The sequence below is a fragment of the Branchiostoma floridae genome, chromosome 18, assembly GCF_000003815.2.
Source record: "Branchiostoma floridae strain S238N-H82 chromosome 18, Bfl_VNyyK, whole genome shotgun sequence".
NCBI lineage: Eukaryota > Metazoa > Chordata > Leptocardii > Amphioxiformes > Branchiostomatidae > Branchiostoma > Branchiostoma floridae.
The window spans coordinates 1,817,892-1,833,157 of NC_049996.1; the positions used below are offsets into that span (position 1 = coordinate 1,817,892).

Genomic DNA, 15,266 nt, shown 5'->3' on the forward strand with positions numbered 1-15,266 from the left:
GAAGGATATTTCAACAAACAGTAAACTGACATATGTCATTCGTCTTGATCAATTATACATTTTATTCATCATTTTCAATACCTTTGTACATGTGTGGAAACTATTACTGTTGTTTCCATCAAATAATTACAATCTAGTATGAAATGGATTCAAAACGTCGATTTAAACATATATAAATATGGATTTAAAACAGTCCCATTTAAGGTATGACAACCGATTTACTATGTTTTCTTGCATTCTTACATAACTATAGGTAAGAGGCTCGGCATATTATAAATAATAATAAAATATAGTTAATGTTCATTTCGTGATCTTAATGTTGTGCTTTGCTTTATGGCAAATATGTCTTAACTGTTGTCCACAAATTGTCGTTGTTACGTAAAAACCACTAGCTTGGTACGAAGTCTTTGCTGCTAAACAACTACATGAAACGTAAGTTTAGATACAAGATGAACATGGCTATCAGGAAAGCCTAATATGTATAACATAAAAGTTGTCATAGACCAATCTTCTTATTACATTTGACATTAACATTTGTTAATCTTACCACACAACTGTATGGCGTAATATCTGTTTCATGCAAATATTTACTGCGCTACAAAAATATGTTGCAAACTGATTTCCACTATAAATTTTTCCCTTAAGAAAATAAACATTTTAGCTCACATGTGTGACATAAATGTAAATATACGAACAATATTCATGACATTAAGTTACGCTCCTATCGTTGCAATTGTACTTTGCAGGCCACATCGGCAGGCAGTCGATTAACAAAGGGCGATACTTCAACTAATGTCTTCGAAGTCAGTTCTAAAAAAAGAAGAATATACGTTAAGAATGGCATTATATTCTCAACACATTGGTATGCATGTAATTGTAGTATCATAACAACAAGATATGAAGCCTCATATGCTTTTATAATGTTGATTTAACATTGTTTGAACAGTACCATATAGGCAACAATGATAAACTGTCTTCTCTACAAGCAGATGTTATGGAAGGGGCTAGTAGTGGTGGCATTTTTTCATCGGAGGCAGATGAGCCAATCCCGGACGTAACATCTGCTTGGAAAATAAGAATGTCCTCATCCAATCACAATGGACAACAAATATTGCTTTATCAATTACGATTCCATTGTCTGTGCCTATTTATGTAATGATAACGCATACATTTGACAACATCAATGTAGATTACAAAGGTGATCATATTGGCAAGAAAGTGGTACTTTGATCCCATAGAGCTATCAATAGTTAGGCGTTATCTACTGTGTAAATATCTAGACTTTAGATACTTATTTGATAATTAAGAGGTTATACAAACTGACCTGGTATGATGCTCACCACTGGTTGTTACTGGTAGAGACTCGCGCACGTGGAAGCTTGAATTTCTGAATATGTGAAGCGAAGATGAACAAAATCAGCATAAATATAAATATACATAACTATTGCTACATTCAAAGTAATATTAGTTTTTACCTTTGCAACAACATTGGAACCGAGCCAACTCATACCTCCAATACGAGAGAGAGAGAGAGAGAGAGAGAGAGAAATGGTTTATTGGATTAAAAAACTGTTGCAGCCTAACGGCTGAATTGCAATTTTGTACAATGATCACAAATTTCACATATACGTATACATATATATACAATATACAATATATTAAATACACTACACTGACATACTTCAAGTATCATATTATACTACTTCAAGTATCATATTATACGCTTTGCATCCTAGGTTTGTTTCTCTGCAATGTTCAAATAACAGCGGACGCACATGAAAACAAACACACAAACCGATTACAATGTCTCCGTTTTCACGAAAATAAGTATGATTGATCGCAAAAGCTTCACAAAGACCCTAATATTCACCTGATCAACAGGAACATTCTCCAAACTCGGTGCCCAATCATAAGCACGATTGTCGTGGCCCCCGAAAGTCCGAAGGTTTCCGTGAAGGAAGCTGTCATTGGTTGAACGTTCCCGGTCGCGAGTTGGGGTGGCGTAACTACCGCGATCTTGACTGGAGAGGCGAGACGCTCTGGCCACGTTGTTCTTCTCCGAACCGTAACTATCCTCGGAGTAGGTCTGGCGTTTGTTCACCATGCTGGAAAGGGAATTGTAACGTCAATCTTACGGTTGTTCTTATACTACGGTCCAACTTAAAAGAGGGCCCCTGGTGGTTTACGAATTCGGGCATGATTCCTATATGGCACTTTGAGGCATTCTGCAGCTACGGGTCTATTTTGTGGCACGGCCGGGCCCCTGGATTGCTTATAATTCGCAGTTAAAATCAACAAAAATCAACAAAAAATTGCCATGGCTTAATTGTGAAAATGACGAGAGATGAGACGTGAGTGGACCAAACTTTACAGTCTGATCTTATATACTCTACTGCACAAATCTGATGTGTTGTGCTTAAAATGCGGTTTACCGGTTATTCAAAACAAAGAAACACAATCAATACCAGAATAAAGGACAAGAGATGTGCCTATTGTAGAATGAAAGAGTCTCAAAGACTTGCCTGTAGAGCGGCATTTCATCCTGCATGTCGTCAGTCTGCTTCGTCATTGGTGCCTTTTCTTCATGTGTCCAGTAAGCGTTGTCTGGCGTTAGTTGTCTATGAGTATGACGAAAAGGAGAGCTTTGATCAGCTCAATATTGTGCAGTCTTATTACTTAAACACATTATTATAGAAACGTATATTAGTTCTCTCTTGTACAAGCCCCAAACGCTTCCTGAACGAAAATAAAGGAATAAAGGGACGCTTCCACCCCCACAGATTTTAGAATACATGCATATTCCTAAGCTGAAGCTGCCTCAGCACTGAATTTCCAGTACTGACGCCGATTCAGCACTGGACTTCCAGTGCTGACGACCACTTCAGCACTGGTGTTCCAGTGCTGACAGAGGAGACAGTTACTTTTGTATATTTGCATCAAAATCCAGTACTTACTTACTGCTGTATACGAAGCCTCTAATCATTTTTCTATAGATATAGTGGATAATTTGAAACCATAGAAACCTTGAAGATGAACAGAGACGAGGGCGACACAAGTTATCTGGCACTTTGTGACGACCCGTTACTGCAGTCACGTGGCTCCAACGTCACGTCACGGCAGCTGCAGTAGACGGGTCCACTCCGTGAACATTTTGGTAAGCCCCAATTCATTTGAAGTGTTGGTTATATAAACTTTAGTCTTCTTTCCTACATGGAAATTGTTTGCCTACGTACCTTTCAAAATCGCCCCCTTTCTTGTTGCGTCGGCAGCACAGACAGACGGACAGGGTGATGATGATGATAAGTAGAAGGCCTCCCACGCCAGCCCCCAGCCCAATGACCAAGGCCTGTGAAGCATAGAACTCACACTTTTCTCCCACGTAGAAGCCGGTAGGATCATGGTTGCACCTTGATATTGTCAAAACAAAACAAGTTAAGAACAAATGTTAATGATTATGTAATAAAAAGGACATCTTCTCTGACAATAACTATGACCATAGCATCCCAAAACACGAGATATCTAAACGGGAAATTCCGCTGATATCCATAAGAAGTGGGTTGCTAGGGGACCCAAGTCTAATCGTTTCGAAGTCTACTAAAGACCTACCATCGAACAACATGCCAATGCAATCCACTCAGTCCTTGTCAAGAAATCATGGTCACAGACAGACACACACATGGACGCTACCGAAAACATAACCCCCTTGAAGAAGGTAATGATTTAAGTCTTGCCTCTCCTCAATATGCCCACAAATAGGAATTGTACAAAGAATATTATGATGAATAAGCACACTATATTTCACTCACGTGCAGAACACGTCCCTGCCCGGTGTGTGGACGCATCTACCGTCGTTGCTGCAGTAGTCACCTGTCGTGGCGTTACATTTGGAGATACAGGTGCCGCTTGTTGAGACACAGGTGTAGCCAGGTTGACATGTCTTTGTATACTCGCACAAATCCCCATCTATTTGCTGCTGAAGTATTTGGGCAGCCTCCCTGTAGATGTCTATTGAAATAAATATGGTCTTGATTAGTTCTGTGTAGCCAAAACCCGTACCTGTATCTGCACCTGTACCTACAGGTCTAGACCGGAACATTTGGTCTACCTGTACCTGTACCTTAACAAACTAAAGCACTAGTGGACACCACTGCATATATTAAACACATAATAATAGTATAAGTACCCAATCTAAACTTGGTAATGAAAAATAATTGCCTAAAGTTTAGAACTTCAAGAGGAAAACAATAAGTACGTTTACGGTTCCGAGTACGCATGAGCAGGGGCAGGAATTGTGGGTAATTGCCAAAGGTAAAGGCCCCTGACTTGTAAACAGTACTTGCATAGCACCAAACAGTTCTTGCCCCATCAAGTCCCGATTTGCATAACGATGTCCCGAATTCGAAGTCCTTTGGTTATGTATCAGGGGCCTTCACCTTTGACATATTACCCACAATTCCCGTTGCTGCACTTGCGTACTCGGGACCATGGACGTGCTTATTGCTGTACAACAAAAAATGTTGCTTGTCTCACCATCTTGAGTTGTGTGTTGGACGAAAGTTCCCGTAACCGCATCTTTGCCGTTCACTGTCAAACCACCATCGATGGCCTGTTCTAGTGCAGTGGTATTGATGACATCAATGACATTCTGTAGTTTCTTGTAATCGTAGTTTACCTCATAATTAACAATAGTTACATCGCCCACAGCCCGGCGTTTGTTGCTAGGCTTTTCCCTGGAAAACAAATTTGCAAAATTATTACGAGGATCAATAAGTATGCAGCCCACGCCCTTCTGAACATCAGTAACGTTAGGTGAGAGAGAAGCCAAATTGAACTGCGACCTGAGGTATTATGGGTCAACTTGCTTTGCTGAAAGTCAGATACCCACTTTTTCTTAACTGAAATACGATGGGATGTTTCATAAAACATTTGAAAATGTCATCTGAATGTAGATTTCATGGCGTGAAGAACAACTCTGATAACAGTTCACCCATGTTCTTCTCGTCGCTTACCTACTAACGTTTAAAAGGATATCGACTGGAAGGAAAGTAATGACCACAACAATTCAAATTTTGGTAGACATTCATAAAAGCCGTAACGTTTCATAATATACAATGTGTTATCTGTAATAGCACCCCTTCTGGAGTTTACTGATCATTTAAGAAGATGCAATGCTCAATATGAAAACCACATCCACCATGATTGCCATCAAGTAACAAGTAGGATGGAAGATCACAAAGGACAGTAACTTGTTAGGATATGTACTTACTCAAAACTGGTGACAGTTATGCTCTCAAATCCCTCCGTTTCATTGTAGAAAGGCTCCACCTGTTCATTGGTAAAATATAGACATATTAGTTTGGTGGAAAACAGCAAGAATCAGGAGTACAAAAGTCAATTTTGGGCGTTTATACGGCTCTTATTTTGGTCAAAATTGGGCCCGACCGGCCCCGGATTATTTAAACTCGGAATAAGTATCAACGAGAAATGGATGCCATGACCTATCCGTGAAAACAAATTTGTGGCTTCGGAGGCCTTCTCGGACTACACCTACGACGGGCGCCGGCCCAACTTTTGTGGCCAAAGCATGACAGCGCTATAGCCAGGGCAAAGTTTTAGCCGTTTAAGTTTTAGTAAATGTAGATTTTTTACCTGATTTATAAATTCGTCAGCAAAATCTGTGTATGCCTGTGACGATGAATTCTTGAGGTCATCAACAAATGGAAAATCTTCAAACTGAATAGACGAGTCCACAGCAACGATGACAATGACCTCTGTTGGGATCTGGGCCACATCTAATGAGGAAATGATGCAAGTTGACATGCAGTGCGTCAGTCACTCATTAACAAGTAGCTATAGTGTTCTTGTTAGGCCATCTTTTAAAGCAACGATTATGCTTCTGAATATCTTATAATTACTATAATGCTGGGGTCTGAATAATGATATGGCAGCAAAGCCACTGTGTGGTACTGGATCAAAGACAAAGTTGAACTGTCATTTTTCAACACTCCTCACTGATGTTCTATCTGCATAAAGTGACGTCACAGATGATCGTTCATTCTTTAACAAAGACTGGAGTTGGACAGTCAAAAATCTGTCCACTCTAATTCTACAGTTCAACTTTGATCCAGAGAGACGTCTTCCAACACAGTTGAACTTTTAAGTTAACCTTGTGTGGCTGTACTGACTAGACAAGGGTTAACTGAATATTGTCATTATGCCATTAAAAGTAATTCAATTCAGAGATCCAAAACTCACTCACCTATAATGACTGGAACCTCTGGTTCCACATCTATTATATCTGAAATAAAAACAACATTCTATATCGATTAACAAGAAATTAATATTTCAAAGTACTCACCTGTTTGTTGGTGTGTTGCTCCCAACACTACGACAGTATAGGCTCCTTAACAACAATGCTAAACAAAAGTCCCGTATCCAACGCCCGTATCTCTTCTCGTTTTCAACATAATTGAGCATGTATGGCTTAATCGCATATGTATATATGGCTTGTCATATTACATGCAAATGCATATCTATCTACTGAGTACACATTGACATAGATGTGTCAATCTCCACCTATAAGATATAAATGAATATGATTGACGATGCAGTAGTAATGCGTGCCCGAATTGATAATTGATAGTACAGGAGTGTTGAAAATGTAAGAAAATGCTACAGTAACTGAATATTCTACAATGTATGTATTTAGTGAATACATATTGTTATATAGTACAGCACGTGTCAAGGCGAATTAAGTAAAGGTAAGCAGTGGATAGGAAGTACCAGTGTAGAGATTTTAAAATGTTTGTAATTCATTGTGTATCCATGTCATATGATAATAAAAAAGATATTCAGACGAAATCAAAATAAATATGATATTGCAGCCAATGGTTACATGTATACATTATCAATTCTAGAAGCCAGATTAAAGCTAGCTGACATCCAGCACAATGATTGATGCATATATTATTCAAAATTTTTAAAAAAGTGGAACTAACCGGGTTTTTCTGTTATAGGGGCCTTTGTCGTTAATGGCTTTTCTTCTGTAGTTATAGCATCGGTTCCTGGCACTGCAGTGGCAGTGGCTGCACCAGTCCCTGGCGCTGCAGTGGCTGCACCAGTCCCCGGTGCTGCAGTGGCTGCACCAGTCCCCGGCGCTGCAGTGGCTGCACCAGTCCCCGGCGCTGCAGTGGCTGCACCAGTCCCCGGCGCTGCAGTGGCTGCACCAGTCCCCGGCGCTGCAGTGGCTGCACCAGTCCCCGGCGCTGCAGTGGCTGCACCAGTCCCCGGCGCTGCAGTGGCTGCACCAGTCCCCGGCGCTGCAGTGGCTGCACCAGTCCCCGGCGCTGCAGTGGCTGCACCAGTCCCCGGCGCTGCAGTGGCTGCACCAGTCCCCGGCGCTGCAGTGGCTGCACCAGTCCCTGGCGCTGCAGTGGCTGCACCAGTCCCCGGCGCTGCAGTGGCTGCACCAGTCCCCGGCGCTGCAGTGGCTGCACCAGTCCCCGGCGCTGCAGTGGCTGCACCAGTCCCCGGCGCTGCAGTGGCTGCACCAGTCCCCGGCGCTGCAGTGGCTGCACCAGTCCCTGGCGCTGCAGTGGCTGCACCAGTCCCCGGCGCTGCAGTGGCTGCACCAGTCCCTGGCGCTGCAGTGGCTGCACCAGTCCCTGGCGCTATGCTATCTGCACCAGTCCCTGGCGCTGCAGTGGCTGCACCAGTCCCTGGCGATGCAGTGGCTGCACCAGTCCCCGGCGATGCAGTGGCTGCACCAGTCCCTGGCGCTGCAGTGGCTGCACCAGTCCCTGGCGCTATGCTATCTGCACCAGTCCCTGGCGCTGCAGTGGCTGCACCAGTCCCTGGCGATGCAGTGGATGCACCAGTCCCCGGCGATGCAGTGGATGCACCAGTCCCTGGCACTGCAGTGGATGCACCAGTCCATGGCACTGCAGTGGATGCACCAGTCCATGGCACTGCAGTGGATGCACCAGTCCCTGGCAATGCAGTGGCTGCTGAAATTAAACGTAAAAACATACCAAATCAGGTATCTTATAAAGTGTTTTAAACATTTCAAATAGACACACGAAAATGTAATAGTGTCACGTCCCCCTTTCTTTTTAGCGACGCCTTGGGGGCTGGCTTTATACAAATGTAGCAAAGTATATGTTAATTTGGCCAGAATTATAGAAATTCATTCTGTCATGTCCTTGTAATCTGAACTTCCATGTACATAATTTGCAGCTCGTTAGTGGTGTGGAATACAAAGGTAAAATTCGACTATTGGCCCTCTAGTGACTTTCTAAGGTACTGCAACAGAACTGCCGGCTTTGAGATCCCATGTTCTAGTTTCGTTATGGTCGTGATTTTCAGTTGTAGATAGCTCATGGGGTTGACAAAAAGTTTTCTAGCGTTGGGCCTTCTATCGGCAGGAGCCATTTGTTTAGTGGAGCGAAAAGTGTATTATGGTACGGTCCAAACAAATAGCCTAGTCCCTCGCCACAAAACAACAAGTACGCGTTAAAGTACGCCTTCTGATTGAAACTGACGATTATTGTGCTTTTATTGACCTTTATGGTTCTGATTTGAGTTTGTCAAGTTCAATTTCTTATTCTTTTGGTTCGCCATTTCCTATCAATACATGTACATGTATACGATTTGGCCCAATGGGCAGCTAATAAGAAATCATTCTACTTCGCGCAAGAAAATAGCTTATAACTTACCGCTAGCGTATAACGTATAACATCTTATAATATTAATCAACATTGTACATGGGCTTTCATTTTAACAATGATAAGCTGAACAGATATCACGAGTATATGATACAAGGATTTATTTTCAAATCCCCTATAGGAACATTAAATTCGGCGCGTTTCAAATAATTATTGTTCGTTTGGCAGAGAGCATATGTAAAACATGGTTTTGTATAAATTTGCTCTATGGCATTGTTACAAATATCATACCTGCCTGAATTTAGATTGTAAGATATTTGATATCCTCCATATTGTGTCATTTGACGTAGAATATAGCAAAAACAAAACGGTACCTCGTTCCCACAATGAACAACATGTTTTAAGGAAGACTGTACTGTAGTATTACATTTTAACCCGCGTAGTGTCAAAATTTACTCACCAACGAGATGCATTTAATGTACCGCTTGAATATGTTGATCAGAAATAAGTCTTATAACTTTAGTAATTAAGAATTGGTAGTAAATTTGCCAGCATGGTCATGTATAATGAAAAGCGACAAAAAGAACTTACCACATAAAACTGCTACAGTCACAAGTAGAAGCGGAACGCTCTTAAACTCCATGTTGGTTTTCCAACTCACTGACGACTGAGTAAAATCTCCTTCGTTCTACAAGTTGTGTGTATCCAAAATGTTCTCTTCTGAGTTCGTCAAATGTTCGCACAAAAATGAGAAGTTCTCTTCTGTAGCGCAGTCCCAGTCCGACAAGGAAACAGCACGCGAGTGTTTGACCACCAGACGCTGACTGTTACTTTGTAGGCCAGCAATTAGGGAGTGGTCCGTTTTTGCGCAATACAGTCAATAAAACACGCAAGTCAAACTTTGAGTGGGGACTGTCTCAGCATTCTGGTATTTCTACAAACGATAGTATTTCCTTGTTCGTATCGACGTATGTGAAAAAGAAATTCATAAGTAGTTACGCTGCATATTCTATGCTTGCAAATGCAAAGTGATTACGTTTTGCTGATACAACTTTGGTGACTAGAAACGCTACAAACAAAAGGATTTCTAGTAAAACAATATCGAACTTTTGAGAATATTTTAATGGCTAGTCACCTGGTGAAACCGACATGCTTTGCGGACCATGACGACATGTTTGAACATCGCTGAGTAAAAACACACATAGTTGAAAACCCATTTGTTTACCCAATCACCAGCGCAACAGTGTGTATTTGCGTATGGCTAACTGTTGCAATACCTGCGTTTTAACAATCATTGTTGTCAAACAAGGAAGTTACCAAGAAAATGTACAACACTGATTCATCATTTATCGTTTTATATCTATGGTCTTGTCCATTTTTCATTCCAACTGAGAAAGTTTTTCCTCAAATAATGCAATCTAGTGGTATTGACAACAGACAGAATATTATCAGTAAAATTACGAAGACACATAGTGATTGGCTCTCTTAGTTTCCCCGCAACACCGCAGCGGTACGTGACCAAAGGGAGTACACACTTATTTGCGGTGTTGCGGTTGATCCGTAGCCCCTTTTACAATGCTGTTTGTAATGGTTTGTCCTAGTCTTTAGATATTGTCGTACACCAATCACCTAAAATACTCCCTTTTTCAGTCTTTGGTCAAACCGGGTACCGATTGTAAAACTAAAAGGTAATGGTAGTCCCATAGCCTAGCCTTTTGAGGCCGTAGGTGCAGTGGGTTGTTATCCACTGTGTCTAAGGGTACGGTATTGGAAGGTGGGGCCCATCCCTCTCCTTCCACTGCCTTTTACCTCCCGAACCGAAGTCAATACCCATTTTTACACCTGGGTGGAGTAAAGAAAGTCGTGTAAAGTGCCTTCCCCATCATCGTTGGTGGCATGTCAGGGAATTCTAACCTAGGACCTCTTGTTCTGGGCCAAACATCTTAACCTTTACGCCAATACGACGCCAGAAGAAACAAATTCCTTACGATTTCGACAGCAAAAAATACACGCACGCACACACACAAGAATGAAGTATATGGCAAATGTAACTCAAGTACTCAGACTTGTCATGTGAAGTGTTCCACTGCCATTGTCGTTATTGTTGTCGTAAATGAAGGTAAATATATCCAAACATGTACTATATAAATCATCCAACATCACAAAGGCATGCGGCATATTCAAGTGTATTTTTTTCAGACAGGTAATAAATATAAAATAAGTCTATGTGTATAGTCCCCTGCTCTATAGACTCTGAATTAAAACCTTGACCTCTGTAATGAAAAGGACAAAAGTGAAGCATGTGTAGTAAAGTGGGGATACTAAGGTGGAGAAGAAATTACGGATGGGGAGGGGTCATACATTTCACTCTCCCTCACTCTCTACTATCTCTCTTTCTTGTTTCCACTTTCTTTCTCCCTTACTCTGTTATTTCTCTCGTTCTCTCTCTCTTCCTCTCAACTGCTCTTTCTGTTTATGTGTGTGTGTTTGTGTGTGTGTTTGTGTGTGTGTGTGTGTGTGTGTGTGTGTGTGTGTGTGTGTGTGTATCCACCTCTATATTCCACTCCGTGTCTGTGTGTGTATACGTATTAGACAGTGTGTATGTGCGTGTGTGTGTGTGTGTTTGTGTATTGTGTGTGTGCATGTGTGTTTGTGCGTGTGTATCTGTCTCTCATCTCTTTCCCTCTTTTTTCCACTGTTTGTACGCCTGTCTCTCTACCTTGCTGTGTTTAACAGCTCCATAAATATCCACATACTTTACCCCTTGGGTGATAGGTACACTTTTCGGTTTACTTTTACCCTTTACCTTTTACCACAATAACACATGATGTGGATCAATAATTTCCTATTCGATTTTTGACGACCATAAAGTCCGAATGGAGGGCTGTTGAACTGCTTAACAAAGTTCCACAGAGTCGTTAAACACAGAATTTGTTTACAAAATATATCATATTCGTGGCTGGGATGTTTTTTGTCACGAAAATACAATCAAACCTGAATACATGAGACTAACACTATATAAGAACCACCTGGCCCTTGTTTCTACAGTTTGGTTGTCCATTAGAAGATAATTTTTCACATTGACACAAGCATTAATAACTCTGTGAATCACACAAGAAAGACAAGAAATATAAAAATAGACTTGAAAGGTTTGTTTGAATTCAGAAACGTGTCACATGTGATTCTAGGCTTTCCAAGAAGGCGGTCTACCCCAGTTCGTGCCACACCCTTCTACTGTACTTTGGTCCGGTCACTTGTGGGGCATAACACGTGGGTAACTGCCACATGCAAACAAATTCAAAGCCCCATTGTAACGTTGAGTACATAAATATCACGTACCCCACCCAATGGCTTTAAATTCCGCAAGGTTTGTGATAACACTTGGAGAATGTCACGTTTGCTTGGTTATGATATCTATATACAGTCAAACTTGGCCGGACAACTGGCAAAGCCAACCACCTCTTCTCTCTCAGTCTCTCTCTCTCTCCCTCCCTCCACTTCCCTCTCTCCACTTCCCTCTCTCCACCCCCCCCCCCTCCCCCCTCTCTCTCCCTTTCTCTCTTCCCCCTTGGCCTGCGTATTTGACCGTAGGGGTACCATAGAAGACCTGACAACCACGTGCACCCTTCTCGGTTTTCTGTCTTCCTTATAAATTAGTGTTTCACTTAGTGTGATGCCAGTCTATTCTCTGATATTATTCTCCCACCTTTTCCGATGCCTACACTTCTTTCTTCCTCCCCGGACGGTTACCTGCATGATAGTTTTACTAATCCCATTGACCATGGCATGTGGCCGTACTACTTGAGATTTCCTTAACTGTGGATAGGAGATCTTTGTACAGACCAATGTTTTACGTGACTCAAAACAGTTCTGTCTTACTTCACATAGTTAAGGAGTGACTAACCCAGTCAACGACCATTTTTTTCGTCAGTCCCTTGAGTGGTTGTTGAAACCAAGTTTGACCGTAAGTGTAAAGGGGCCAACGGCCTATAGACACATACTTCAAAGTCCACGTACTTGCAAACACGAAAACTCGATACCAGCGTGCGTTAGTAGTTTTCAAGGTCACCCTAAGGTTATCTATGTATGAATCAGAGTCATGACTGGACTGTGCCAAATTGCGCTAGGACATTGCAATAGCTTTGCGAATTTGCGCCAACTTTCCCTTGCGGTCACCGTGACTGAAGTGTGACACATTTGCACATTAAGCTCAAATAAGCATTTTTTTTCAAAAATCGCAGTGTTTCCGCTGAATTAAAAACCATACCATATAAGATATATAGATTGCGTCATTTTCCAGCAATTTGCTAATGAAATGTTTTAAAATTCGCAATTTCCGGCGGTAAATGCGACTTGCGCCAATTTGAGAATCACAGGCGCAATTTCGCGCATTCCAGTGCGATGCCCACTTCAAAGATACACAATAAAGGTTTCTCCACCTTACAATCATACATCTTGTACGAATGACCCGCTCTTCTAATTCTGTTAGCCTGGGTACCATCCGGATTGTAGTTCGCTCCGGCATTTATCATACATCGTATAAAGTCTCTGACTTTTATAATACACTATACAGTCGCTGCTCTGCTATTCCTTTTGGGAACCTTGACATCTTTAATGTCTAGAATCGTCCAAAGTTTGGACGAGGGCGCTGATTGGTCCCTACAGATGAGTGAATTAAGGAACGGTTCAAACTCTTGCGGGAGGGCCTGTTATCATTGAACGAGCGCTCTAGAACCCATTCCTTAATATTGTCATTAACTAACATCACCACCAAAAGATGTGAAAGCACAGTTCCCCGGATGGTTAGCAGAGCAGAAGCGAACATAGGAGCGAAAACTACTAATCGGATTGTACCCATGCTACTCGATCTTCTCTCCGAACTGTGGCCTAATTCATGAGTAACCGTTCTACCAGTCGGCAAATATTTGCCGACACCTTACCGGTAGGTATGTAATTCAGCATGAGAACGTTAGTTTCGTACAAACAAAGGGCTTAACTCTCTTATCTACGGCGGTTCTGTTAGTGGAAGCTTTGACTGATATTGTAGTTTCCTCGACCTGAATGTCTTCTTATATACTACGTAATTGTTAGCATCTGTCTACCCTGGGAGCCAGACAGGACCGGGTAGCTAGCGAGTTTTGTTCGGGGACCCAAGGCAGTCAGCCCGCAGATCTCACATAAGTGCTCATGGGGAGTTAATGCCTGAAGGAGTTATCGCTACCCTTTCCATAGATAATTTGTCCTAGCTGCCCGATCCCGGCTGGCTCCCAGGGTAGCATCTGTCTGTCTCGGAAGACAATGGTAGGCAGACAGGGTGGGTTAGGCACCCGTCTGCCTGGCCTGCACGTGACTTTGTAATAAAACATATGAAAAAGACTAGGGTAGTCCCAAAGCCTTGCACATGCCTTAAGGTGGTATCTCATGGCACTGGCGGCTCTGCGGGGTTCAAAAGATTACTCAATTCATCGAATTTCAGAGATAAAGAACGAATTTTCTAATGTGTTGTGTATTTTGTTGTCTTCTGAGACTCATACATTTACGTATTACGCAATATCTGAATTATAAAAAAAAATCGTCGAAAATATACACAACAGTGCTGCAGTGAACGAACTCCGCAGTGCCGCACCGGTGCCCCAAGTGCAGTGAGATATCACCTGTAAGAGGAGTGGGCTGTTGTTCAAAGTGTCTAGAGTGCGGCATTGGAATGCAGAGCCCATCCCTCTACTTCCAATGCCTTTTACCTCCCCAACTAAAGTCAGGTACACATTCTTACACATGGGTGGAGTCAGGAAAACCATGTAAAGCGCCTTTCACAAATACACTGCGTCTTGTCCCATATATACATTTCATACAGTGGTCCAAACTGACTTGTAGGAGTAAAAAAAAATGTATTGTGTATTGGCAAAGGGGCGTAACCATTTAACGCTGCATTGCACTAATATGCTTGCTCGTCTCGGTAGACATAGGTACATATGCTTACTCGTCTCGGCTTGTTGAAACGACAAATATACGTCTGGGAGGTCAAAAGGGGAGAATGGACAACCCCTAACAGACTTCAATTAGAAGGAAATGACTATAGATAACCCCAGAAGGGCAATTTTGGGTGTTAAGTACACAGAGGGCTTGGTGGGCTAGCTAGGTCACAAGGTAGATGAACTTCGGTTTCACGTGTTCGAGGTTTCACGTGGTGGCAGGTGCTGTTACAGATACCTCTGAGTTCAATGATTAACATTAGACAAAGAATAGACTTACTGTGTTTTTGTGGAATGGTTCGAAGAAAGAAAGAAAGGGTCTACATCAGTAAAGATCTACAGAATAATACAATTGAATATGCCGCTATTTTTTTTTACATTGTCTTTTCCAGGATAGAAGTACGTTTAAATACTCAATTTCAAACAGGTCTAAGGATAAGTATATATTCGTAAATACACGTAAAGGGTGAAATCAAAGGGGGGGGGGGGGGTTGTCGATTCTGACATGTACAAATGCCTTTATTGTTATATTTGCTCCAAGTTTGAGAGGGTCTTTCTATGTTGACGTGTTTCTAAAAGGGAAGACATTGATTCTACTTAAGAATGAAGTTTCGTCGACAGCAAGGCCAAA

At 42.0% G+C, this 15,266-nt stretch overlaps 1 protein-coding gene across 1 annotated transcript; it reads right to left on the minus strand.

Annotated features, from left to right (window-relative positions):
• Nucleotides 1-70: 70 nt before the first annotated feature.
• On the minus strand, nt 71-9,306 carry LOC118405965 (translation initiation factor IF-2-like). Its single transcript, XM_035805817.1, has 12 exons — nt 9,255-9,306; nt 6,999-8,006; nt 6,260-6,298; nt 5,650-5,792; nt 5,267-5,325; nt 4,531-4,730; nt 3,807-4,005; nt 3,234-3,407; nt 2,523-2,618; nt 1,871-2,105; nt 1,325-1,387; nt 71-810 (listed from the first exon to the last, which is right to left on the minus strand). The coding sequence occupies exons 1-11, from the start codon at nt 9,304-9,306 to the stop codon at nt 1,337-1,339; spliced, it is 2,256 nt and encodes a 751-aa protein (XP_035661710.1). The 3' UTR covers nt 71-810; nt 1,325-1,336.
• Between the last annotated feature and the right edge of the window lie 5,960 nt (nt 9,307-15,266).